Source organism: Seriola dumerili, unplaced genomic scaffold (genome assembly GCF_002260705.1).
Source record: "Seriola dumerili isolate Sdu_G_001 unplaced genomic scaffold, Sdu_1.0 BDQW01000105.1, whole genome shotgun sequence".
NCBI classification, from domain to species: Eukaryota; Metazoa; Chordata; class Actinopteri; order Carangiformes; family Carangidae; genus Seriola; species Seriola dumerili.
The window spans coordinates 1392232-1419844 of NW_019174360.1; the positions used below are offsets into that span (position 1 = coordinate 1392232).

The 27613-nt window shown below is 44.4% G+C and overlaps 2 protein-coding genes across 2 annotated transcripts; one reads left to right on the forward strand and one right to left on the reverse strand.

Moving 5' to 3' along the window:
• Window positions 1-1663: 1663 nt before the first annotated feature.
• On the reverse strand, window positions 1664-10854 carry acp2 (acid phosphatase 2, lysosomal). Its single transcript, XM_022746509.1, has 13 exons — window positions 10546-10854; window positions 7874-7969; window positions 7331-7417; window positions 6960-7020; window positions 6732-6823; window positions 6550-6648; window positions 5947-6036; window positions 4971-5054; window positions 4833-4881; window positions 4474-4562; window positions 4159-4265; window positions 3662-3837; window positions 1664-3500 (listed from the first exon to the last, which is right to left on the reverse strand). Exons 1-13 carry the CDS (start codon window positions 10633-10635, stop codon window positions 3355-3357), a joined length of 1266 nt encoding a protein of 421 aa, XP_022602230.1. The 5' UTR covers window positions 10636-10854; the 3' UTR covers window positions 1664-3354.
• A 4687-nt stretch (window positions 10855-15541) lies between these two features.
• On the forward strand, window positions 15542-26419 carry LOC111222710 (insulin receptor substrate 2-like). The gene is made up of 3 exons (XM_022746528.1): window positions 15542-18280; window positions 18647-19134; window positions 25319-26419. The coding sequence occupies exons 1-3, from the start codon at window positions 15594-15596 to the stop codon at window positions 25321-25323; spliced, it is 3180 nt and encodes a 1059-aa protein (XP_022602249.1). The 5' UTR covers window positions 15542-15593; the 3' UTR covers window positions 25324-26419.
• Window positions 26420-27613: the final 1194 nt, after the last annotated feature.

Below are 27613 nucleotides of genomic sequence, written 5' to 3' on the forward strand. Positions count from 1 at the left end.
ATGTAATTTACATTCAGCATTGGTGGAAAAATCAGCCCTAAGATTGTTTGTTGTTTGATAACAGGGTGGAAGAGTCTCTGAAACAATATTTTTTTGACCAAAAACTCTTCATGTTCTCTGATCTGTTTGTGAGCTGTGAGACAACAATTTGCACTTAGAAGAAATTCACCCTCAGAGAAAAAAGGCTTTGGAGCCTGAATGTAGGATTTCATCTCCTTATTTGATGTATTTTCTTCAATTGTTGTCTGTATTCTGTATGTTGCTATTTATCCTTTGAGAAAGGAAATATCAATGTGCCATCACATTTTTGTCATATCTTAGAGTTTTTCGTTCATTCGTTTAGGAAAATATTTTTGCACAAGAAATGGTGGGATGATGTATGTTTTGAATCGTTTGTGTGTCTCCAAGCTAATCGATTTCTAATCCAAGTGTGAGATTTGTGACATTTTGAGTCAGTATGTGTGTGATTTTAGATTTTTGTTTTTGAAGTTTAGTATGCTTTTATACATTATTTTTTATTTTACGTTGATTTTTACTGTCTAACAGATTTTATAGTTTATTTTTTTCACTCTCCCTCTCCTTCTGTTATTCATAATCTCACACATTTCCTGAATCTCATGACTGACTGCAGTCTGTAAGCAATATTTACTTTAATTGAACATTTTTGCTTATGACCCAGTTCTCAGACCAAAATCAGTGCATCTGTGTTAACTAAGTTTTTCAGGACTGAGGGGGAAAAAATGCTATCCATGTGTTCTTTAACACCGTGGTACTTCAGCACACTCAATCTGTAAATGACCATGTACACTTCTGACTTCATACAAGACAACAAAGAAGCAACATTGCAGCTGGGTTTAACTTTAAGCTGCGAGAACACTGGTACTGTTTCTTGGAGTTAATTACCAGTGAAGTCATTTAGTTGAAGTAGACCGCTGTTAAAGCATCTCTCGTATCAACAAGTTTCACAGGACACATTAAAATACAGTGAAGGCAGTGAACGTCTCATCGTTGGGTCCAGCTGTTCAAATCATTTCTGAAGAAACTAACATCTGCAGTGCATGCTTCTGAATCAGAGTGCAAGAACTCAGTGTCATATTTTCCTTCCAAGGTGATATTATTTGTGTGGAAATGTTATTTGATCTATCTGCTCTGAAAAGGCAGAGGTAATTGTTTTATGTTGTTTTATCCGTGGCCATACTGAATGTAACCTATTGTGTGACAGATCACTAATGATGTATGCAAGAAAAGCACTACCATGATTAAATAAAGGCCTACTGCACTGTTTTTAAGACAAATGTGAACCAGAATATTCATACATATATATATATATTATATTATAATATATATATATATATATATATATGTGTGTGTTGATAAAGTGTGATAAGTACATAAGAAAATCAAATTACCACCAAATGCACACTGACATGAATGTCCTGATTTCATTTGCTCCTGTGGATCCGACTTGTTCTGACTTTTTCCCACCAACACCGGTCATGTGGGGGAATTTACCAGTTAACAAGTTTATGAGGAACATCTGAATGAAGTCAGAGACAGCAGCTGGCCAGCTCAGTGCAAAACACAGGCATGTTTTTTTTTGCCATTTTCCTTGACATAAACATATTTCAGGGAACTATTAGTGAAATCGCTGTGCCAGAAAATATAACATGAAGATATTTTATTTATTAACAAGCTTTGCAAAGACTGATCGTTTATTGTTCCAAAATAACATTTTACAAGCACATTCTCAAAGTCTGATCAATCGGTTCATACAGCATGAAAGACAATGAAATAAAATGGTAATCCAGAGTGGGGACACGCAATACTGACAAATAATCTCCATTGTGTTGAATATTACAATTGAAACAAGCAAATAATGTGTTCTCCATGTTTGACGTACCTGAACACAATGATGATTTCAACAATGTGCAAATTCCTTTACAGTCCAGAGTCTGGATCCTGACTTACAGAAAAATCTGATCCCTGTATGGCTGCATTAGGATTTATACTTATTTGTAATATATTAACATTTTTCTATGTTTTTGAATCATAGTCCCAAAGCAAACAAAGAAACCATCATCTCCTGTTGTATAAAACTAAAAACTTTCAACAGCAGCATGAGCTGAAGGTTGTAGAAAGAAAGCGCACTTAAAGCATTTAGTGTTAGATGCCAACTTCAAAAGACGTAACATGTTTTTATATTTCAAATAATCGAAAGCTGACTTTTTAAAAAGGCTGAAATTCAAAAACACACATGTAAGAGTTTCCAGTGTTTCCAAAGTCCCCAGATATTCACTATTCAAAAACGTTTTCACTGGAAGATGAATAAAACTGAAATCATACCTGTAAGAAGGTCATTGATATGATCGCTAGTCTGATTTGATTCTTGGTGAAACCCTTTGCTTTCCCTCTTCCAGGAGGTCAAAGGTCAAACGAGTCACACTGAGCTGGTGTTTTAGTGTTTTGCTAAAAGGACACAAGGGAGGAGACGCTTTCTGTCACAAGGCTCTTTCTCAATGATCAGCACCATCCGACAAAACGTTGGTAACATCAACAAAAAAAACAAAATCTGTTATTAAAAATATTGAAGGCATCTCGGTTGTTAGGCCTCAGAGTTAAAACACACACACACACACACACACACACACACACACACAGCACACACACACACACACACACACACACCCCAAATGTAATCTTGTCCATTAAAAACCAGTTCTGGAAACTGGGGATGAACATCTTTAACTAATTAAGTTTTAATTAAGTCAACAACTCCGGTCTTCTATAATTAAGTAAAGGATTTTATGAAAAATCGGACCTGCTGGGAGATGGTGACGTAAAACACTAAAAAGATAAGAACATTTTCTCCCAATGACGTTACCGAGAAGTTTCCAGATCATTATGAAATTATTTAAACTTTTAACTTCATCACAATTTTTCTCATTGACTTTCTCATTGAACTGTTTAAAAAGCCCAGACTGACCAGGCAGAAATCTGGGTCATATATTAATCTTGAACTTAAGCAGCTGATTGGAGGTTGAACCATGTGGGAACACAGCAGCTACTTTAAATGACAAAGTGATGGATATAAAAAAGTTTCCCTGCTGTGTTGTCTTGGTCCCTCCAGCAGTTTCTCACTCTTTAGTTTAGAGTGATGATAGAAGACTTTTCCTAAAATCATAATTTCAAATGTTTCTTAGTTCCCAGTTTTAAAAAAAAAATCATAGTGGGTCCCGAACCAGCGGCGATGACGCCATCACAAAAGGTCACCGTGGAGTTTCAGAGTTCGTCGTCATCGCTGCTGTCCCACGACGCCAGGCTTGAAGATCTACGAGGGAGGAGCTTGTGCTTCTGTCAGGACTCCTCTCCCACCTCGTGGTTGATCACATGGTGGTATCCCCGGCTGCTGGTTGGTTCTTTCCGCCAACAAATAATCCCGAGGAGGAGGACGATGAGGAAGAAGAGCAGACAGCCGGACACCGCCAGACTGATGATCACCTCTAAAGATCGGAGAGATAAAAGAAAGCAAATTGATGAATGGTGGCACAATCTATCATCTTTTTTTATTTTTTTATTCTCGCAGTGTGAAGTTTTTTAATTGAGAGTGTGTGTGTGTGTGTGTGTGTGTGTGTGTGTGTGTGTGTGTGTGTGAAAAGCTCACCTTTATCTCTCCCTTCAGAGGGCAGCTGACACTCTTTGTCCCTGTCGTCTGAGATAGAGAGCTTTGTAATTCTCACAAAGTCCTCCAGGGGGCAGTGAAGGGAGCAGCCTGGTAACTGCAGCGGGTACGGAGCCGCTGTGCTGTCGTTCCGGTAAAACATGGACACAGAGGCAGAGCTGGAGGCGGCGAGAGGAAGAGAGACGACAGGTTTTAAAGTCAAATATTTACCATCAGCAGTTTTCACCCTAAAACAGCAGATTTAGACTTACACACAAATCCTAAACTGACTGATTCTGAGCCTTGAATATTTTAAAAGCATTTTTTAAATCAGTTGGTTAATACATGCTTTTATTTTTGATTCAGCAGTTAAATTTCAAAGTAAAAGTCTATTTATTTCCCCCCCTTTCTTTCTGATGTTGGCTCCTCGAGTCTGTGTGAGTCAGTATTATGCTTGAGTAATTGTCTCTTGTGTGTGTGTGTGTGTGTGTGTGTTTTACCCGTTGTCATCCCTGTACAGCTCAAATATTTGACAGGAAGCGTATGGTGGCTGTTTTCCATTGAACACATTCAAGCTGGCCTGAAGAGCAGCTACAGTGGTGTCATGCTGTGGAACACACACACACACACACACACACACACACACACACACACACACACACACACACACACACACACACGTCAGATGAGAAGGTCCAATACTACTCATGTTTGTACACTATGAGTGAAGCTAAAGCCAGTAGCTGGTTAGCTTAGCATGTACCAGTCATTCAAAAACAATAACTCTTATCCTGTGAGTGTTTTAACTCGCTCACCGCTGACAGCATCATCAGTTTGAGTCGCTGTTTTGGGTCGGGGGCGGCCATCTTGGAGAGATTCTTCACTATTTCGCCCAACAGGATACCTGAAAGACAGGGAGCAATTTCCACATTTAACCCTGTATTTAAAGGGTAAGTCTGGTGATATTATAAAGTTTCCTTATTGTCAACAAATCCCATGAAAAGATAAGAAATTAGTAAAACCACTGTACACACTGTAGTTTATTTTGACTCAGTTCAGTAGTTAAATGAAACTATGTATTCATGAGCTCAAATGTGAGGTAAGAAAATGAAAACATGAAACATTTTGTCTCTTTTAAGAATGAACTTTCCGTCCCTGAGCTACGCACACATACCTCCCTGCAGCCGGCTCTTCTCCTGTTGTTTGTAGAACCCAAATATGACCTGTAAGAAATCAGACATCAAACTATAATTACAATTAAATTACAATACTTTTAAATTCTGTAACTGAAGCGACGGTAAACTGCTTTTACCTGAAATCCAAAGTCTTTGAGCACTTTGAGCTTTTCCATCACATCAGGAGTCACCCAGTCAGGAGCTGACTTGTTGTGAATGGACTGAACACACACACACACACACACACACACACAAACACACACACACACATCATGAAAAACCAAGATAAATACTAAAAGAAGAATTTCTAAAATCTTTAATTAAGCTGTAATTAAGTTGACAAACTGTCCTTTTGTCCGTGTCAGCACTTTCTCAGCAGCTCCACCCTCACCTCCGTCTCTCGGCAGCCATGTCTCACATTGCTGCTTAATTATTGTGCGGCTGAACTAAGTGACCCAGCTGTCCCTGATTTCATATTAGCCCCTGTTACACAGTCAGCTCAAGGCGGGAATGTTGCTTCTTAACGACCGTGAAGCAGCATCTCTATGTAAAAGTGGAAATTCTAGATACTGATGTCGGTATTTTTATTTATTGACAGTAATAAAGCAGATTGATGGTTTTGGCATATGTGGTTCGCTGAACGCAGAGGCCTTTGTGAACCAAATAACACGGTCCTGTTCCTCAAACTGTGTGTTTGCCAGAGTGTCCATGTGTTCCTCTAAACTGCTGAGGCGGGCGGGTGGAGTCACAAGACTAAAACCAACACTCATCAGTCACAGATTAGCCCATCAAATGCTTCACTTCAATAAACTTTTCTGTTGAAATTCAAACAGCTCGTCAATTCGGTCTCGAATAGTGGGGGGCGTTCAAGGCTAAATGTTTCCAGTATGTCTGTGCTGTACGGGCTGGTGCATGTACATTTCATAAAGTTTAATATCTAACTACTTCCCATAATAATGTCAGTGAAAGGTCGTGTTTCTGAGTCCACTGAACACATCAGAAGATTTTTTGGAAAATACAAACTGGGACAAATCAACAGATGTATGAATACAAAAATTTGAGGTTTTCACTTCCTGTTTTCACTGGCGTGTGTTTTTGTCAGTGTGTTCTCACCTCACAGAAGAGTGTGTCATACACACTCCAGACTGACTCCACATTGGTCTTGTTCAGTCCTGTTTTATTCCTCACCAGCTCTATGATGTCCTGAAGAGAGGAGCACAGTCAGATCTATAAGCACATACCTACATCTGTATCACGTTAGAAAATTCATTCATTTTTTACTGTTATAGCTACTCATTCATTTCTTCTTAAAAGCAACCCCGCCCACCTAGAAACATCATATGTATTTTTCTTATTAAAGATAATGAAATAAAAACAAAAAATACATTAAATTTCAAATAAAAACTGAAAAATAAAATGACAAATTCCACATTTTATTTATTCATTTAACTTTTTGATTTTATCCTCTGTAATTCACCTTCCTACATTATGGTGTAAATGAGAAAGTAACTAATTGAAGGTATTTATACTATATCACAATCAGGCTAAAAAAAATGTAACTTCCATACAGACATTGTATACTGAGGATATGACCTCAGCGTCCTCTATGGAAGCTACAGCTGATCCTAGCACAGATATAATTTCATAAAGAAAAGAAAAGAAAAGAAAAGAAAAGAAAAGAAAAGAAAAGAAAAGAAAAGAAAAGAAAAGAAGTACCTGGTACTTGGTGGTGACATTAATAAATTCCTGTGTGTGCTCAGTCTCATTCATCAGCTGTTTGTAGCGAGGACAGTCTCCCAGAGGAAACGAGAGAAGCTAAAATAAGAGACAGAGTTCAGACAAAGTGCTTTGAATCACTTTCAGCTCTCTGCACTGATCAAACCCGCTCACGTACATACCCTCTCTTCACTTTGTGGCACAGTGTGTACAGGTATTGGCTGCCACCTCAGGCTGGGTTTGAAGACCTGCGGGCCACTGGGGGGGTAGAGACCTAGAGGAGCAATAATAATAATAATAATATTAATAATAATACAGACTGTTATGGGAGGAAGAGGAAGAGTCTTGCAAAGTGAAGTAGCAACAAAAGAGAAGCAGGAGGAGGAAGAGGAGTGAACTGATGCTCAGACCTGCCAGGTTGGCCTCGGCGCTCATCAGGGTGCGATCGTAGTCTGTGCTGCGGACTGAGATCTGAGGACAGAGGAGCGGCTTGGTCATCAGAGAATTGAAATAGACAGCATTAAATATACAGAGAGTTAGAAGAGAGGTGCTAATAACAGACTTTCTGTTCATATACAAGTGCGAGCACTGGATAATTAACTGCTCCCATTGGAAAACCCCCCCCCCACTTTTCCATCATGGTCCAGGAATTCCAGCACCAGTGGGAACCCTGTATAACACCAACACGCAGGAGGCCCCTTCTCCTAAATATTAATGAATCAACATGTGTGTGTAAAGGTTCGGGTGAGGGGGTCATGTGATCCGAGAGTCCGTCTCTCACCTCATGTCTGTCATAGGATGCGTTGAGGAATCCGTTGTATCGACTCCTCAGAAACTGGCCCAGGTCAAAGTGCTGCCTCATCCCCTCCTAGAAACACACACACACACACACACACACACACATCCAACTGACATTAGACCGCTGATGACATCACTGAGTGTAGTTCACCTTTACTGATTAAAATAGCATTTTGCATTTCCTGAAGGAAATGTGTGGGCTTGTTGTGCTACTCACACACGACTGGCTTCATTATTAGATGACTGTATAAGTGTCTACAGATGCTTCGTAATGAACACAATGGGACTGAACAGGCCTCCATAGACTTTAATAATATTACAGAACTCACAGTTAATCATGAACTGTGCACATCATCATAATAACTTCATTTACAGTTGATCAGTGTGTTATACTGAGCATTTTGAAACATAAATACAATCGAAGTCTATGGGATCGTTTTTAATAACAATTCATCGCTTCCATCTACAAAGAAGCTCAGTAACTATGCAAATGTGTTTCACACAGGTGAAGTCAGGCAGGCTGTACCTGTGATAACTGTCCGAAGCCTTGTGGCCAGTCGCTCTCTTGGTGCGGGTCCGTGGGATAGGCTTTGACTGGTGATCTGTCACCATGCCGGAACAGCTGGAGGGGAAAGAGGAGAGACGTCTGGTAACACAGCACTAAGGACACACACTGTACAACTGCAACAACAGCACTTCCTCTTTGGCATAAAAAACTGTATTTTTCATTATCCTAAAAACTGAAACTGAGTAAAATGACTCAAGCATTGCTGCATGGAGACAACGTTAGGAAAATATTTTTGAAATTAGACTAGCAGGGTTGGATTTCAGCAGAATGTTTCACAATTTGGAAACTTTCATCGTTTCATCATGTGACTTTTGTTTTACTTTATAAGCACAATTAAAAGCCCAATTCCCCACTGCTTGAGAGTGTATATCTGCATTGCTGTAACTGAAGCGACGGTGCTTATTGTTCTGCCTTTATCACATAAAACCTTTGTAAAACTTCACCCTCAAAAACATGAAGCCAAAACCTTGGTCCTAGTTTCATTTGTGTCACTGGTGATTATAAAATCCAGTCAGCTGACAGTAGAGACCTCACCACAGAGACACTGTAATGTCAGTTATCTAGTCAAGCAGCTCCATGACACATTTGCATGAAGATGATTAAAAACTGCAGTAACAGCTGTGTCCAGAAATGTTTTTAAAAAAAAAAGTCTAAAAGCCATTAAAAATGTGATATATGGTTTAAAACAGAGGTAAGGTGCTAAAGAAACACAGGGACAAACACCACAGCATCCTTACTACTACAGTCCAACTGCTATTGTTGGCATAGGTTGACAGTAGTTAATTCAGTCTTGTTACTCGATGCCACCACATCAGCTGTCCATTCAAGCAGAACGGTTTCAAGTTTCAGTCTTCGAGCCGCTAAAGAGAAGTGTGGTTTTCTGGGTTTCCTGGTCTGAAGAGAATGCATGACTGATCTTATTCAAAATAGCTGAAAAAGTGTGTAACCTCTATTTCGAGGGTGGATAATCCCTTTACAACTCTTAATCTTATCTGCTCCACAATCCATGAATGGCTATCTAGCAGGCAACTGGGTAACGGTTTCTACGAATGAGTGCAAAAATAGGAAGCATTGAGCTTAGCGACTTGAATAGCTGCAACAGTCACGTAAATAAAACTTTCACATGAGCAAATCTACAATGACCTGCTGACCTGACCTTCCCCTCAGGAGCATATTTTACTGCTGTGACATGCAAGATTGTTGATGTCATGGTTTTAACACAGGTAAACATAAGTGTGTCTAATGGCTTTTCAATTCTCACATCAGTGGCAGATTCCCTGTAAAAAAGAAGAAGAAAGGAAACCTAACCTACTCGTCCTCAAGACAGAGTGGAGATATTTGATAAATAATCAAATTTTGGGGGGTTTCTTTATGTTCAAAATTTACAGGATCTTTTATAAGTATCAGTTCAATTTGACAAAATAATCAAAGTGAAGCAAGCATGACAAGATTTTAGTGTTCACAGCTTCCCACATTGTGCTCTCTCTGGGGTGAACTGAGGACTTTGCTGCAACTCTAACATCACCAGCACACTTTGCACAGAAAATAATCAAGGCACGCCAAAATTCACTGGCCTTCACTTAACAGTCAGTGATTCTTTAGTGCTAGGTTTTTACTACATGTGACCCTGAGAGGAACAAACAACCTTTACACCCTCCAAAAAGCTGCAAAAAACATAATAGCAGGAGATAAACTGTATCATCTTGCAGTAACAAGACAATAACCTCTGTATCCTTGACTACACTGCATTTCTTCTACTACTGCCTTAATATGAGCTCCTCTTCTCTGCTTGAAATCAATGGAGTTTTCTACATGACCCAAATCATTATCAATGTGACCAGCTCTGCCTCAGAGATTAGATATGACCCAAAAAAACATCAGCATTTACTTAAAAAAAAATGCTAGTTATTCCAAAGTGTCTGTATTGATGTCACCTGACAGGATGGGTGTATGACAATTTAAAAAAAAAAATGACAATGACTGCTGCTGTAGCTCACTCCAAACACTTCAATAATCTAGGTGTCAGGTCAGACAGGTAAGGCCCGTTATGCAGAGTTGTCTCCACGTTTGTCAGGAATAACATTAACATGAGAGCTCAGAAGAATTCACATGATTTATTTAAGCGTCATCTGAAACTTGAGTTCCTCTCAAGTTTTCTTGTCAAGACTATCTTTGGTCGTTTAGTGGTTTCTTACGTGTGTATATACACAACACGCCTCGACTTTTATACATTTTCAAATTCAAATATACTATTTCAAGTTGAATTTTATTCTTACTTTCAATTGAAATGTCCACTTTTACAACGACTTAGCCTGTTATTGTTCTAAGGTGATGCAGTACTAAAGAGCAGTATGAACTCAACACAAGAATTCGATTCTTTAAAAAAATAAGTGTTACTAAGCAGATTTTTAATTTGCCGAATTTACTAGAAAACTCTAACGAATTCCGTCTAACTTAACTCGTGTTCAGAAAAATAAATATGTTTACTGAAAAACAAAGAAAACTCAAAACCTCCCAAATTTTGAACGCAGTTCCGTAAGCGTCTTTACAACCCGAAGAGAAACGAGGCAAGTCGCTGCAGAGTTCAACACAGCCTCTACAACGTTTTACCAGATATTGAAAATACTCACCACAGTCACATAAACTAGTGTTTTTTCTGTTGCAGCTGGTCCACAGACAGACCCGACCGTTAAAATAAAGAGAACCGCAGCGGGCACCATGTTTCCGTCTGTGTGATCGAAGAGCTAACGCTCAGCTAACCGCAGATATGTCTGTTGTTTCCTTGCCTAGGTCTCCTGTCAGAGCTAGCTAAATGAAGTTAGCCGCGGTTAACGGAAGTTGAACCGTAAAATGTAGCCGTTAAGTTTAAATAAAAAACTTTCAATACATGGGGTGCTTACAGCTTTCTAAGGGTGGTGTGTACGCTATTATTTTTGAAAGCGTATACCTAAATTTCACCAACACTTGCCCTTTTTTGTGTGAAAAATGGCACACATTGTTTAGTGCGCATTTTATTTTGAAATATAGAAACAGTTAAAACGGAAGCAGCATTTTGGACGCCAACTGCCTTAGAACGCCACAGAAGAAGAAGAGGAAGAAGAGGAAGAAGAGGAAGAAGAAGAAGAAGAAGAAGAAGAAGAAGAAGAAGAAGAAGAAGAAGAAGAAGAAGAAGAAAAAATCTGTGTGAAGTAAGGTAGCAGTTATTGTTAGATCGTCAATTGCAATTACCACGAAAAGACCCACAGTGACTTAAAATAACACAAAAAACAAGTAGAAAAAGATGCAACACGACAAAGAAGACGCACAACCACAAGGACACATATAACAACTTAATAGAAACACATGACTACAGAGAGACCCATGACCACAGTGACTACAAAGAGGTGCAAAACGAATAACAACCATTAAAAGATGCAAAAGGATCATAAAGAGATGCACTCTCTCTGCCCAAAACAAACTAGAACAGGACGCAAAACAGATGCAGAATGACCAGAAAGAGATATAAAATGCCTAAGAAAAGACACATTATAAGGTAACAGACACACGATGACTGAAGAGAGACCCACAACAGCCTCTTTTAATATGTAGGGCTTGCTCCTGAGTGGTGGGGAGGCCTATTACATATCTGTGTCCAGGGGCCCATTGCTTATAATTATTAGGCTACTTACAAATAGTAGCTATTTATCAATATTATTCTATATTATAATATTTGAAGTTGTTTATTTGGTTGAATTAAACTGAATAAATGACAGTGCTGGACTGGCCATCGGGGAAACCAGATCTTTCTGGTATTTTATACAACTTTTCTGTTGTTGTTGGTTTCATTTTCATTGCAGATGTGCCAAAACATACAGGTCAGAATTGGCAGGTCATTCACTTGCAATATCTCTCCTTAGCCACTAGAGGTCAGTGGTGCTTCAGTTTTAAGCAACCTAACAAGTACAGTAACCTCACACATACAAGACTTTCAGCCTCAGTCCAGACCTATGGGTAAGAGGTGTTTCTGGATGTTGTTCACATTGTAATAGAGAGCAGAAAATTAACAAATATGTCAGAACCATACCTAATAATACATACAAATACTTAATACATTCAGTTCTGAGCGTAATACAGTGGTCGTACAATCAATATAATACGGAGTTCTCTGTTGAATCTACTTTAACTGCAGAAATCTCGTGTTGAGCTGATCTCGAGCTGAAAAGAGTAATTGATCAGTTAACCATGTGTACACACATGCATGCGGGTATTTACCAGCTTTCACCCTAATCTGGTTTACAGATACTACAAAGCACTGGGTCATAAACACACTTGTTAAAGTGAGCAATAATCCCGGAGGTGTTAAAAGTTAAAACTGCATGTGTGAAAGGGTTGAGGTCTGGAAAAAAAGCTTTTTGTGTTTCAAGAGCAGCGGTTAACGTGGAAAACCTCTGACTCAGAGCTGACCCTTCTCTCATGACCCAGTGGTACGCTGATCTGTATGTGTTTACAGTGAAAAGCGGCTTTCTTGTGTGAGGATCTGGCAACCTAGAAGCACTAAGCCTGGAGGAGTTTATACTCCGGTTACTGATCCTCAGAAGAGCTGGAAACCTGTGGTACCAGTTAAAGTCACCGGTGAGGAGCGAGCAGCGGGATCTCTCTCTACCTTTTGTCATCACCGCTGTTCAACTACACTGTGATTACACACTAAGACATATCATTTCTAGACCAATAGAATGAATAAACCCTGTTATCTAAGGAGCCGTGACCTTGGCAGGCCTTGGTTTGATGTCGTCGGGACCAGCAGCTTGTGCTGGGTGGAGTCTACTCAGTACAGTCTTGACCTGGTGAGCAGGTCGGCGGTGTCATTACTGCTGAGTGGTTTTTGATGAAAGTGGTCCACGTGAGGCTACATGTGAGTGTATTGAAGAAACAGAGTTCAGTTAAAGCTAGTTGCTGAGATAGCCACAGCTGATGCTGAATGTATTTACTTTTCTACCTGTATCTTCTTTTGAAAATTCAATTTTGACAATGCAACATCTTATTAATTCAGATAGTCATCCCATGTAAGTGACCAACTTCCCTGTTTCTGTAGTTACTCCTCTCTATATTATCCTCTACTATTGCCATTATTTCTGTAGCATACTGCTATTGCTAATACGGCTACTACTATTACTAATGCTGGAACACATCATACTTCTACTACTACTACCACTATTGTTGTTACTTACTAATAGGCCTAATACAACTATTACAACTATTTCTTACACAACTATTTCTATGTCTGTCCTCAGGCTTTCTCACACTGGAGTTGAAAATTAACCAGCAGTGGAAAGAATCCCAAAATATCCCTCTGAGGTAGAGGAGCTCCTAATTTGCTGATGTCTCACTTTGCTGGTTTCAGAATCTGTTTGCATAAAAGGAACAGATAGTTTATTTTGCATGGACCAAAAGATAGCGAGCTGTAGTTAAACTATATCTACAGAATAATAAAATTACAATCATGTCACATGCTTTGTTGGCAGAGTTGTAATGAGTCAAATAAAAGATGCCTGAGTTGAGGCTTGCAGAGGGACAGAAAACACCCAGATTAGTGTTGAAATAAACCCTGTGGGAATGTATGAGTACGCAACATCCCATGAACCGCCCGCAAAACACAGAACAGCAAAACAACAATATTCATCATTCAGCAATATTCCCGCTGTATTGTTGCCAAGTTATTGTAAGTCTTTGCCAGTTAAATGTCAACAATAATCTCTTTGTTCCCTTTGTTTTTGCCCCAGGCTGTTTATATCTGCGGTCAAATGCTACGTGTTGCTAAATCCCAGTGGAGGTGTTTGTGTTTTTGTTCATATCTCAGATTATAGGTGGCTGCTAATGCTGAAAACACATGGTGCTGTCGGGCTTAACCCCTGTAAATTAACACTTGTGCAAAAACAGAAAAATAGGCAACGGCCAAATGTCACTGAGATCACACACACACACACACACACACACACACACACACACACACACACACACACACACACACACACACCCTCCAACAATAACAATAATGAGAACAATAGTGATTAGAGAAGGCAGGGATTACCCTTAATCTATCTATGTGTTTGTTTAAGGGGGCAGATATGCTCATTAAGACGCAGAGCACCCCCCCACCCCCTCACCCCCCCTGTCATTTATATACGGTCTAATTCTCACCGACACCTCAATGGCAGAGGTGTAATCTGCTTGTTGGGGGATTATAAAAACCAATCCAAGCGTGTGTTTGTGCGGATGTCGAGGGGGTTTTGGTGGGTGATCTGCCCCCCAACACGGACTTGACTGATGATCATGAAGATCACAGGGAGAATTACTAACATAATTACCGAGATGATCTGATGAACAGATGTCTGCAAGCTTCCTCCTGTCATCTGACAGGCCCTTCCCAGCCAAACACAGTCACTCCAAAATGCTTGTTATCTACCACTACCTTTCCACAAATAGGAAAGTTTTCTTTTTTAGTGTGTGTGTGTGTGTTTGTGTGTGTGGGTGTGTGTGTGTGTGTGGGGGGGGGTTGTGTGGACAGGTATGCAGAGTGAACCTGAGCAGCCAGATGATGGCAGCATTTCTGCAGCTTGTTACACAGACGCCTCTGACGCACTTGCTTTAGTCATTCCCCCTCTGTGAGATGTCTGTTTCTCATTCAGTATGAACATATTTTACAATACACTGCGAGGTGCAGCATAAGCATTAAAGAATATCAAACCACACACAAAATAACATTTTTCTTTTCTTTTTTAAAAGAGAAAAAGCAACATTTTTGAAAAGATAATGGTCATGATTATTATTACCATATGTAGACATCATTGTAGTGTTAAAGTAGAGAATAAATGGTGAGGTAATGAAATAGGAAACGCCAGGTTCCGGTTGGAGAGGAATACCCACAGGTTTAAAAATAGGCCACAACGCTCCTTATATAACAAGTGGGACGTCAGGGTTGTTTACAATGTTGGTGCCTGAGAAATGAAGGGGTTACAATCCAGCATTATGCTGCACATTTCAAATCCTCATTAATCCAAATGGGCTCAGTTGGCCTGTCAATCACATTAAAAAAAAAGAGAGAAGAAGAAGAAGAATAAGCGGAAGAAATTTTAATGGAGGTGTTGCTATGCTGCATTTAAACAGATAAACAGAGTTATGTGTGTGTGTGAGGGTGTGTTGTTTTTTTTACTGTGCTTTCAGTTTACAGTAAGATAGACAGGAACTCTTGATATTCAATGGGCTCCACATTATTTTCAGTTTCTACATGAGAGAGCTGCTGGAAAAGCAGGGGAGGGGCTAGCGTGCAGCGAATTATGAAATCAGCCAATGGGCAGCGCCGCCCCCGGATGATGGACAGGCACGGCCCCTGCAGGACGCCCCGCCCCTCTATGACTCTGTGTTTTATTCTGTTTTTAGAGCAGCAGCCGCGTCACATGTTGTTTTTCTCCAGGATCAGATCGGTCTCTGGTCCGGCGGCTCCACTGTTCCTTCTCCCGTGGCGGACAGCGGACACACATCGGTGTCTGCTATGGATTAGATAAAAAAAAATAATAATAATAATAAACGGGTTATTTTAAAGTTTTATTTTTGCAGAGAGATAATCTATTTTTTTTTTTTTTTTTTTTTTTTAAATAAAAGACTTTGCTTATCTGGAACTTGAAGAGAGACGTGGAGCGAAATGGCAAGTCCTCCGGCGACGGGAGGACACCTGTTATCTAATGGGACGAACGGTGTGAAGAAGTGCGGGTACCTGAGGAAGCAGAAACACGGACACAGGCGCTTCTTCGTGCTGCGGGAGCCGACGGAGCGCTGCCCTGCCCGGCTGGAGTATTATGAGAGCGAGAAGAAATGGAGGAACAAGTCCGCCGCCAAACGGGTGATAACTTTGGACTCGTGTCTGTGCGTAAACAAACGCGCCGACGCCAAACACAAGCACCTCATCGCCCTCTACACCAAGGACGAGTACTTCGCGGTGGCTGCGGACAACGAGCAGGAGCAGGAGAGCTGGTTCGGGGTTTTGACTGATTTGATAGCCGAGGGGAAAGTGTACGACAGCCCCGCATCCACCTCCTCTTTAGTGGGCTTTGAGGAAGCCAGCTACGGACTCATTACTCCCGCAGCAGCTGCCTACAAGGAGGTATGGCAGGTCAACTTGAAATCCAAAGGCTTGGGTCAGATCAAGAACCTCACTGGAGTGTACAGGCTGTGTCTGTCCAGCCGCACCATCAGCTTTGTGAAACTGAACTCTGAGACAGCAGCTGTCAGTCTACAGCTCATGAACATCCGCAGGTGTGGACACTCAGACAGCTTCTTCTTCATAGAGGTGGGCCGGTCAGCGGTGACCGGGCCCGGGGAGTTCTGGATGCAGGCAGAGGACTCGGTGGTGGCGCAGAACATCCACGAGACCATCCTGGAGGCCATGAAGGCCATGAAGGAGCTGTCAGAGTTCAGGCCGCGGAGCAAGAGCCAGTCTGCCAGCACTAACCCCATCTCTGTGCCCACGCGACGCAACCTCAACAACCTCCCCCCCAGCCAGACGGGCCTGGTGAGGAGATCCAGGACAGACAGCATGGCCGCCACATCCCCGGGGAGGAAGTTCACGTCCTGCCGGATTAGAACGGCCAGCGAGGGCGATGGCAGCGTGACCCGGCCCGTGTCCATGTCCATATCTGTGAATGGGAGTCCCACCAGCCCCAGCTGTGGCAATCACCTCAGCAGGTCTCACACCCTCAGCAGCGGGCGCACCTGCAGGATGCTGGAGTCCTCCTCCAACCTGCACCACAGCAGGTCCATGCCGGTGTCCAACTCCCCTCCAGCCGCTTCCAGCCCCATCAGCATGTCTCCCAGAGGGGGGGCTGGTATCTCCACTCCGGACAAAGCCAGGCGGCCTTTCAGCTGCAGCGCCTCCATCTCCGGCTCCCTCAGTGACACCGGCTTCATGCTGTGTGACGACTACAGCTCCAGCCCAGGTGAACCCAAATTCCTCCCCCTGACCCGCAGCGACACCCCTGACTCCCTGTCCAGCACGCCTCCGTCCCGGGACATCAGCGACCCCTGTGGCTACATGATAATGGAGGGCGCGAACGGCGGCAGGGTTCTCGCTGGTGGCGATCTGGCGTTTGACAAGGCTTACAGGAAGCGGACGCACTCCCTCACCACGCCGCGTCAACAGAGGGTGGTGGCGCCGCTGTCCTCCGCCTCCCTGGATGAGTACACGCTCATGAGGATGGCGCACGGGCAGAACTCTCACTCCGCCTCGCCCAAGGTGTGCTACCCCGAGGATTACGGAGACATTGAAATCGGTTCCTCCAGGAGCTCCAGCAGTAACCTTGGCGACGATGGCTACATGCCAATGACGCCAGGTGTAGCACCCCAGTCTGGAAAGGGAGACAACTACGTGCCCATGAGCCCCATGTGTGTCTCGGCACCCAAGCAGATTGTGAACCCCAGGGTGCACCCTCAGGCGGGGGCCGGCGGCGGCGGCGGCGGCTACAAAACCAACTCCCCCTGCAGCAGCTCTCTGGAGGACAACGGCTACATGAGAATGTGGTGTGGCTCCAAATCCTCCATGGAGAGCCCGGACAGACATGGCGAATACATGAACATGTCACCCGGAAACCCTCCTCCACTCCAGACCCCCCCTGACTACTACTTGGGCCTGCTGGCCGGTGAACCTGCGCCGGTGAGGTCGGCTTACCAGGGCGGCTCCCTCACGCTGCCCGCCAAGCTGCAGGCGTCAAAGAACGAAGATGGCTGCCAGTATGTGTTGATGAGCCCTCAGAGCGTGAGGCAGAGGGCGGGGGAGTCCGACTATTATTCGGTGATGCAGCCCAGCGCCGCTCAGACCTCGCCGCTGAGCCCCTCGGTCCCCTCTCCCGTCAGACACGGCCGGGTGGAGAACCTGGCGTACAGGGGGAGGCTGGGCCGGCCCAACAGGCTTTCCCTGGACACCCTGAGGACCCTGCCCAGCATGAATGAACACCCCCTGCCCGGTGAGCCGCGGAGCCCCGGGGAGTACATTAACATTGACTTCAGCTGCACCAGATTCTCCCCACCCTCCATTGTATCCACAGAGAGCCAGTCTTCATCTCTGGGCTCCGGCGGCGGCGGCGGCGGCGGTGGTGGCGGCCCAGGGAGGTCCTCCCTGACTGACTACATCAACCTGGAGCTGGCGTCACACTCCCCCAAGGAGGTTAACACTCCTTCTGCACGCCCCGTGTTGTCCATGTGCCCCTGCTCTGAGGAGGACGGCGTTTACCAGACGGGGTCTCAGGGCCTCGGCAGCGAGATGAAAAATGACTACACCGAGATGACGTTCGGGATGACCAGCTCGCCGCCACAGCTTGTTCCTCAGAACACAGCGAGGTATGTGCAGCAGCGTTGGGAGGGAGCAGTGTTATGATTTATTATCATCTATTACAACAGGCTGGCTGTGTGATTTATCACAGCCTGGAAACAGTGAGTCGCTCATTAGAAGAACAGCTCGCAGGCATTTTAATTCCTCTGAATGAACAAACGTACATTTTAAATCAGTGAATAAAAGCACGTGAAGTGAAGTGTGTGACCGTCAGCAGTAGAAACACTGATGATGTGAATCCTGGTGTAAGCTGTTACTCTGAAGAGGTGGAGATGGTGGAAAGACTCAACATCTCGTAAACACATTTTCTGTGAATTCACTGTGAAAATAAAAGCTGCATGATCACTAAACATCTCTTATTTTGAAAAATCCAGCAGCCAGAGGAGGCTCTCTCTGGAGGACCAGGGAGTCCCAGAAAGCATTGGGGTCTTCCTGCTTGGGGCCACCTCTTCCCCCACAGTGGACCCCGACTGCTCCGCCAAGGTGATCCGGGCCAATCCGCAGGGACGCCGGCGCCACAGCTCCGAGACCTTCTCCTCCACCGCCACCGTGACGCCGGTCTTTCCCTCCTTCGCCCGGGGCGACGCGGTGAAGAGGCACAGCTCCGTGGAGAACATCTCGTCCCGGAGCAGCGAGGGCTCCGACGAGGAGTACGGCAGCCCGGTGAACCGGCAGAGCTCGGCCGGCTACCCCAACGGACTGAACTACATCGCCTTGAACCTGCTGGACAACAGGGACGTGGAGAAGTGCGAAGACCTGGTTGGCTTCAAACCCACCAGCAGCTGCAAAGGGGGTATCAATGGATTACACAGCACGCCATATGTCTGTTTGGGATTCAAAGAGGCTGCCACCACTGCCAAAGGTGAGTGAGGCCCATGTCAGATGTGTCTCTGCTGAATAATTCATCTAAACTCTTTCAGCTTTAAGCACTGCAGGCGTTATTGTCTTAAAGGAGGGGAGAAATATGTTTTAGAAATTTGAATAGAAACAGTTTTGTCTTTACTGTGTGGACGGAGAGCTGCTCTGTACAGCTGGCAGTCAAATAGGAGAGAGGAAACAGAGATGTGTTTCCTCCAGATTCAAATTCAAACTGTCTCTGGATTTCAAAGCACATAAGTAGGTGGTGCTGATGCTGCCTTCAGGTGCTCCTCGTAAGCTCCCACTCCTGAGCACTTTCAAATCCTCTAACACGAGCGGCGCGTTTGTGGCTGCAAGTCACTAAAGCGAACGGAGTCAAAAGGAAGAGGAGAGCTGCAGCCGCTCCTCATGTTTCCTTCACTGCTCTTCAGATCCTCCATATTTGTTAATTCCCGGTATTTCCCACCACACGTGAACGCAGCACGAGGCTGCTATGAAACGTGACCGGGCTGGAGAGCTCTCTGAAGTAAACAAGCACCATGACAGAGCAGGACGCTGCCTCGCCGCCTCTGTTGTGGGCTGCAGGCACCAAAAATACACAAGTAGACTCCAACGCTGACGGATTTAGTTTGTTTTGCACAAAATTAACGAAAAAGAAAAAAGAAAAAGATGCATGATAAACCCACAGAGATTTTGGTTTGAGATAGTCAGTCAAAGTGGTTAACTGTGGCTTGTTATTAGCAGTAATACCACAGGAATGCCTCTGAGCTGATAGTCAAAGCTTCCTGTCAGTTGTAATGTCACACTGAGCTGGGGGCATTTCCGCCTGGTGTTGTTCAGCTGGGTAGGCATTAGGATGTGTTGCACATCGACCTGACCTCTATAGACCCCTTATTCCCACCATCCCATGATCAATACCACGCCCCAGAATATCCCAATGGACAACATGAGGCTGTGGCGGGAGGGGTGGGGGGGTGGGGGGTGGGGGGGTAAGGTAGCAGACGGTGTAAACAAAGAGCGCAGGGACGGCAGAGTGTTGACATTAAAGCCAAGTTTGAGCCCCCTGTGCCATTTATTGGATTCAGTGAAATCACGTGTGTTTGTGAGCACCTACACCCCCGTGTGTGTGTGTGTGTGTGTGTGTGTGTGTGTGTGTGTGTGTGTGTGTGTGTGTGTGTGTGTGTGTGTGTGTGTGTGTGTGTGTGTGTGTGTGGAAAGCGAGGGAAAACAACAAAGTGGGTGAGTTGCTATGCGGCCATCAGGTAACTGGATGTCACGGTCCACATTCCTGGCAGAGCAGGTTTGAAAAGTTGCTGTGAGAGAGGGGCCTGTTTTTGTGTGTGTGTGTGTGTCCCCCCCTCTTCACCCCCCACCCCCCCCCACCGGCTCCAGGCCATTTGAATAGAAAGTGGCTTTTATTTCACCACGAGGCCGCTGTGTGGACGGAGACGTTATATTACGTTTCCATTTGAACACACGGGACAGAAATTAAGCTCGAAAAGTGAATTTAATTTGCAGCAGCACGTGCTCGCATGTTTGTGTGTGTGTTTGTGTGTGTGTTTGTTATCATCATGTTCCCTACTCGGAGCAAATCAAATATGTTTACGGTGCTAATGAAGCTGGTTGAACGTAGAGGGAGGGAAAACAGTCACGCACATACATGTGGACTCCAGCACGTACACATGCAGAGCAGTCAGTGTTTTTCTTCTTCTTCTTCTTCTTCTTTTTTTTTTTCCAGTGGTGTAGCTCGCATCCGTGAACACTTGGCAGGGATGTGCAGAGAGAGAGAGAGAGAGAGAGAGAGAGAGAGAGAGAGAGGCCTGTTTTGTTTTCCAGTGCTGCCTGCCTGTTTGTGGGAGAGCGAATGAATGCGTGCATAATGGGGCAGGATGGCACGTGCACTCCGCTGCCCTTCTGCCTCATTAGGCTGTTCACTTAGCAGAAGTAAGACAAGCAGGGGAGGGGGGGGGGGGGGGGGGGGGGGGGGGGGGGGGGGGGGGTGCACGGCCTTGTATGCTCAGTAGAAAGAGGAGGGGAGGGGCTTCGGCTTTTTGAAGCAACAAACAAACTCATTGGTGAGGGCCCCTTTCAACCAAGGTGCATTCTGGGATCCCGATTGCTTGTTTACTGAACACTCAGTCCCAACTGCTGAGTGGCGACGCGGGTTGAAGGAGGTCAAAGTGCGCTACGTGGGGAGGGGGTTCTTTTGGCACCAGTCCACCACCCGGCGGAGCGCTTTAATTACGTGTTTATCAGGAACGTAACGCCCGCGGCCCCCCAGGACCGCCGGCCACCCTGACCCAAAAGTCTGCAGGTTTCCCTTTCCAGCCAAACGCCTCCACGCCTCGACTCCGCCGATTAGTTCGCCCTCTGAGTGAAATGCAGTTTGGCTGGAATGGAAACCTGCTGACTCTCGGGTCAGGGTAACGCCGCTGTGGAGGAAGATGTGGCTGTTTGTCAGGATCAAAGAACCGCCATAACTGCCCCATGGAATTTAGCGTTTGCCCCCCCCCACCCCCAGACCCATGTGACAGCCCCCTTCAGAGTGAAACGTGACTGCGCTGCTTCCAGTCAACACCCCCCCCCCCATGGTCATAAGCTCTTGACAGCTGGATACATTCTTTTTGCTCTGCTCCACCTGGAGTCAGCTTAGATGTCTTAATGCCTGGCATCAGGGTCAGGTATTTGTTTACCTCCTGTTCTGTCAGCGGGCCAGCCCATGTGACCCTGAGGTGGTGTTTCCCTCCGCCCGTCTCCTCCAGCGGCTCTGGCTAGCCGCAGCTCAGCCAGGTGGACGTTCTGTACCAGACCCAGATTAGCCAAGTCAGCCGTCTCCGTCTCCATCCCCTAATACCGTCATCTGACGGCGACGAGCGGCTCCTGCTTCCTTCCTCCGTGAGGGAGCTTCACAGTTTCATCATCAGGCGTCACAGTCGGTAGAAAACGGGCGAGGGACTGGAGGAGCCCCGCTGTGACACTCCCAGTCCGTCCTGAGTGCTCATGGCAGATGGCCAGTCTCTGGAGGGCAAGTGTGTGAGAGTGTGTGTGTGTAGTTGAGGTGGGGGGGGTTAAACACCTGCCACTCTACCCCGATCTTCACACACAAACACTCTCATTACACTAATTTCCCTGCCTGTGCCCACGCTAGCATGTAAACATATACACACTACTATATGTCTCTCACACACACACACACACACACACATTTCTACTTACTCACTATCCTTCCACTAATGACGGCCAGCCATCTGCTGCCCCCCTGGCTGCAGAGAGCATGACCATCAGCAGCGAGTGTGTGTGTGTGTGTGTGTGTGTGTGTGTGTGTGTGTGTGTGTGTGTAATTCGTCGGCCAGATTAGAGGCATTCGTGGCCATCTACTCAAATCCCGCTTCCTCTGAACGTCATTCAGTCTGTAGTACTGCGAGTGATGTCATCACAGAGATGATGCACGCAGCGCATGTTTTATATATATATTTATTTATGTCGCACGCATTTCCGGTGATGTGTGTGTGTGTGTGTGTGTGTGTGTGTGATGAAGAAGAGGCAGCAAGCCAAAGGAGTCGAGCTGCGCAGCCATGCATCTCTAACTCGCTCTGAGCATGCTCAGTAGATGATGCCGTCATAACAAGTTGTGCGAGTCAGGGAGGGAGAAGAGACCTGTTTTTAACTAAACTCATAAAACACACACACACACACACACACACACACACACACACACACACACACACACACACACACCACTCAGACTCTCATCTTACATCATCACTCCTCAGTTCCCTCTTTTCCTGTTTTTGTGTTTCTCTAGAATTTTAAATTTGAGTTGAAACAATTATTATTTGACAGAAAAATAACCATAAACTATTCTGATAGTCAATAATCGATCATGTATAAATTTGAGACTCTGTGGCAAGTTTAGCTTGTGACTTACAGAGTCCTGTAACACTCCTTCATGTTCAGAGGAGCAGTGTCGTGAAATGCCGGTTCTGACAATAATAATAATAAAATGAAATATTGATGTGATGTTAATAACACACATTATTATTTTTATCATTATATATATAGATATGATAATAATATCGTTATCATCTATCATATCGATTTCTATCTCATGTTATAGAGACTTGAGGCTCGAGTGTTGGTCTTATAAAAGAACACACACACAGACATTTACATATAAGGGCTGTAGAGAGTCGTCATCCCCCTGTGGAGCTCTGTTACACTCTGTTCTGGCGTTTGTGGAATTACTCGTAAAGGTGACACCTGATTTCAGCCATCAGCTTGATTGTTCAGTCCATTCATTGCTGCTGCTTCCCTGCACACCAGCTCAAATTCACACACACACACACACACACACACACACACACACACACACACACACACACACACACACACACACACAAAAGCTGTGAAATGGTTTATTTACATCCAGCTGCACTGAAGCTGAGATCTTGCAAACATAGCAAAGCAGCGCAGAAAGCCAAAGCCAAGGAAATCCAGAAATGCCATGTTACTTGATATATAGAGAACAAACATGCACACATAACACCGCGGGCTCCTGTGTCAGAGTTTCCAGGCAGTGTGTGTGTGTGTGTGTGTGTGTCATGGCACAGGGAGGCGGGGGGCTAAAGTAGGCCGGGATGTTCCAGACAGAAGCGCTAGCTGCGAGATAACTGCGTGGCCAGCGTTCCCCACATTTAGCCAGCCACGGCTCCAGATGAGATTACAGCCTCTGCAGGCGAGATTAGACGGCCAGGGGTAGATCAACGAGAGCCAGCGGCTACTCCCCAGACAGCAGCTGGGGGAATACGTAACGCAAGGTGTCGGCATTTGTGCACTTGGGCATGTCCACATGTTTTTTTTTATTGTAATTGAGCTAAAAAATCAACAGAAATCTAATTGGAAACGGGCCATAAAATCATAGAGGAATGTTCCCTGTGAGCCATGAGGCAATAATCAACCAAACGGTAATATCTCACTCATGACATAGAATCAGTGTCGATGTGCAAGTGAGTTCTGGGTGTTTTAATAGAGAATTATATAAGATTCAGGGACTTATCTTCGGATTTAGTGACTTAACACCGCTGCACTTCATCCTTCTCTGTTTATCATTTATTCCTGTTAAAAACATCTATAAAAAGATCTAATGATACGTTTCTTCTTTATATGTGTATTGGGTGACGGCTCCAACAGCAGCAGCTTTTCAGGAATTAAGAAAAACAGCCTCGTTTTCAGCTCTGACCGCCGCACATTTTTGAGGTTATCCAACAGCTTTTTAAGGAGCTTCATCAGCCTCACAGTGACACAAGTGTCCCGGCCCAAAGACCGTGTAATTCTCCTGTGGTTTCATGACACATGACTGCAGCGAGGATATTGTCTAGAGGTTGTCTCCTTCGCCCCTGCGCCGCCTTCACGTGCACGCTCTTCCTGGAGGATTCCAGTTGACCCATGTCCCACCCCTTGACCACCAGCCGGACTTCAAGTAAATCCTTCCTTCTTAGCGCTTCTTACAGTGTCCCCACCCTCCCCCTCCACACACACACACACACACACACAGACTACCAATTTGATTAAAACCAGCCACAGTCTCTCTGTGTGTATAATATCAGAGATGCATCAGCTACTGTACTGCTCACTGCCACTGCTGCTAACTGGTTCCTCCTCTGTTCAGCGAGTGCCCATAGCAACACGGCAGAGCACGACAGGAGTCCATACGTGTTGCCCCCCCCCAAACCCCAACCCCCAACCCCCATCACTCCACATCCCAGATTATGTAATTACGACCGTTGCCGGCCAGCCTCCCCCCACCGTCCTTCAAGAGCTTCCCGGGCAAATCGTCTGTCGTGCGTTGTGAGCAGAAAGCGACGCACAGGACCGGGGCGGTGGGGGCGACCGGGCAGAGCTGGAGCTATAATGTGTTGATGAGCGGGTCCCAGCTCTGTGATGCAGTTAATATTTATATATTTATATAAAGAAGCAAAGCAATGCACCCCACTAAGGCAGTAAATGTTGTGTATTGAGGGAAATGCTCTCCACAAGTTTGTTTAAAAGTCGTGAGATGAACGCTGAAGGTAAACATAAACCGCTGCTGTTGTCATGTAGTGGAATGAAAGTGAAGCAAAGGCTGTTGAGGTTATTGAATTTTTCCATTAACTCTCCTTTTATTTTTTTTCCTGTCTTGTCTCTTTCAGACTGAGCGACTCCTCCGTCCTCTGACTTGGCGTCTTCACCAACCTGCTGCTCGAATTTAAAAAACGTTGCCCTTCCATTGGGCTCTGTGGCCCTAAAAGACTGTCTGGACCCTCAACAAACACACACACACACACACACACACACACACACGGAAACACACGCTTAGGAAACAAGCATGCCACCATCTATGCATGTCATGAGTTTGCTAAAGGCAGGACAAGTGTGTTTGTGTTTTGTGTGTGTGCGTGTCTCATGCGCTTTCCGAGGCCATTGGCCATTGGGGCTCCCGTGACCCAAATTTTTGGCACAAGCACAGAAGCGAAGATAGTCAGACAACAACAAAGCTCTCATGGTACCCAGATGTTATTTATTTACTTGAGGGTAGTTTGATGACTACCTGTATGTGTGCGAGTGTGTTTCTGAGAAAGTATGACCAACTGGTATGTCAGTGAACAAGGAAACCTACTATAGACACGGCCCAGGGAGCAAGGATACCAAGGTACACTGAGTATATAATTATATTTAGATTAGATATTTTATTTATTTTTGGAAGATGAATGTCTGATAAGACCTACCCGATGCCTTAATGTCTATATTGTCCTTATGTTTTCTATGAAATGACAGATAAATATTCTATTACGGTATGTCTGTTTGGACCTACATCTCTATATTGTTATTCTCTTGTGGAAAGTAAAAAGCCTAGTTTACCATTAAAATATATTATTTCAGAAATGTACAGTACAGTGGGGCTGCTTGAGAGCTGATTTATCGTATTGATATTAAAGTATTTTCTTAATTACTAATTTCTTATTTATTCTAACCTAGTTTATTTTTTTGTCCAATCAAAACGCTGGACTTAAAGAAATATATTTCTAAATGTCTCTAAGAGTTATGCATGTCTCTATAACTCAGCTCAGACCCCACAACACCAGGCATCTGAATGCACTGTACCTCCCACAGTTCCTCAGTCACTTGAGCCTGAAAACCTCACACACTCCTACCTTCAAACCTACAGCCTGCTGTTTAGCTCAGCGCCGGCTGCCCTGCTGTGATATCATTTGATGGTACAACTGTCTAGCTGAGGTGATAACGGAGGGGGTGGAGCCTATGAAAAAAATATCAAGGTTGGGGGGGGTGGGGGTGGGAGGGGGCAAAGTCCAGACGGCTTCTGGTGAACGAGTGCATGAGGGGAGGAGCAGAACAGAGTAGTAGAAGAAGAGAGGCCAAGAGCCACATCTGGCGCCATCATGGAGGTTCACTGGAGAGTCAGCTGTCTGGAAAATATAACTGTATGGCAGTAGAGCCGGCTGAAGACAGTTATGTAATAACAAGTTAAAGTAAGACTATGTGACTACTGTATAACAGTTATGAGATAATGCTAAATGCTAACACAATATTAGCACAAGCAGAGAAGGGTCATCACGTCAGTAAACTGTTTTAGTAAATTACACTAAAGGTCATACCAGACCAAGTAAGGCTGAGGAATTAACTAACAATGTTTAGTTGCTTCTGACGAATGTGTTATTTCTTACTTTAAATGCTACGAAAGTCTTTCTTTAAAGTAAGACTGTGAAACATTTGCTGAACAGCAGCCACGAGTTGTAGGTTCGGGATGATGCTAAATGCTAACATGTAGCGTAATACTAGTACATGTCAAGAAGAAGTGTGCAAACCAACTCAGTAATGTTAGTTACACAATGCTATCTATCTAAAGTTTGCTAATGTTAGCTAACATTAGCTAACGTTAGCTAACGTTAGCAAACATTGGCTAATTTAAGTTACTCACACCAAGGCTTTAACAAGACTTAATGCTGATAAATTCAACTTTTCATTTGTTGTTTGACTTTTTTAAGAGAAACTAAACATTTTAATCAATAGAGAAATTATCTCCAGTCACAAATCACATTTAAAAAAAGAAAAGAAAAAGTTAAATAGAGCTGCCTCCCCAGAGCTGTCAACCTCCAAAATGGCTGCCAGAGCATTTGTAATAACTTCATCTGAAAGCCCTCTGTCGACATCCCCCATTCTGTGGTCTTTGCATCGTCCACTGTGCTGACTCCGACCGGCTCACAAACCCCTTTAGTGTACATTAGATTGTAAAACTTTCAACCATGTCTGAATGTATCGCTGAGCTGGTGGGAACACCGCAGAAACATAATGTGGTGATGGTGGTGGTGGTGGTGGTGGGGGGGGGCGGTTTTGACAAAGTTAAGTAATATTGGAGCTGTACCACGGTGGTATCTATTTATCTTCAGAGTCTTGAATGTGTATATTGTGTACATAGAAAGAGTTTA

Coding starts and splice junctions, on each gene's coding strand:
- acp2 (XM_022746509.1), bottom strand. CDS start 10,635: ATGGTGCCCGCTGCGGTTCTCTTTATTTTAACGGTCGGGTCTGTCTGT. Junction 7,970..10,545: donor CACTAGTTTATGTGACTGTG/GTGAGTATTTTC, acceptor TTTCCCCTCCAG/CTGTTCCGGCATGGTGACAG. Junction 7,021..7,330: donor CATCCTATGACAGACATGAG/GTGAGAGACGGA, acceptor CTCTGTCCTCAG/ATCTCAGTCCGCAGCACAGA.
- LOC111222710 (XM_022746528.1), top strand. CDS start 15,594: ATGGCAAGTCCTCCGGCGACGGGAGGACACCTGTTATCTAATGGGACG. Junction 18,281..18,646: donor GTTCCTCAGAACACAGCGAG/GTATGTGCAGCA, acceptor TGAAAAATCCAG/CAGCCAGAGGAGGCTCTCTC.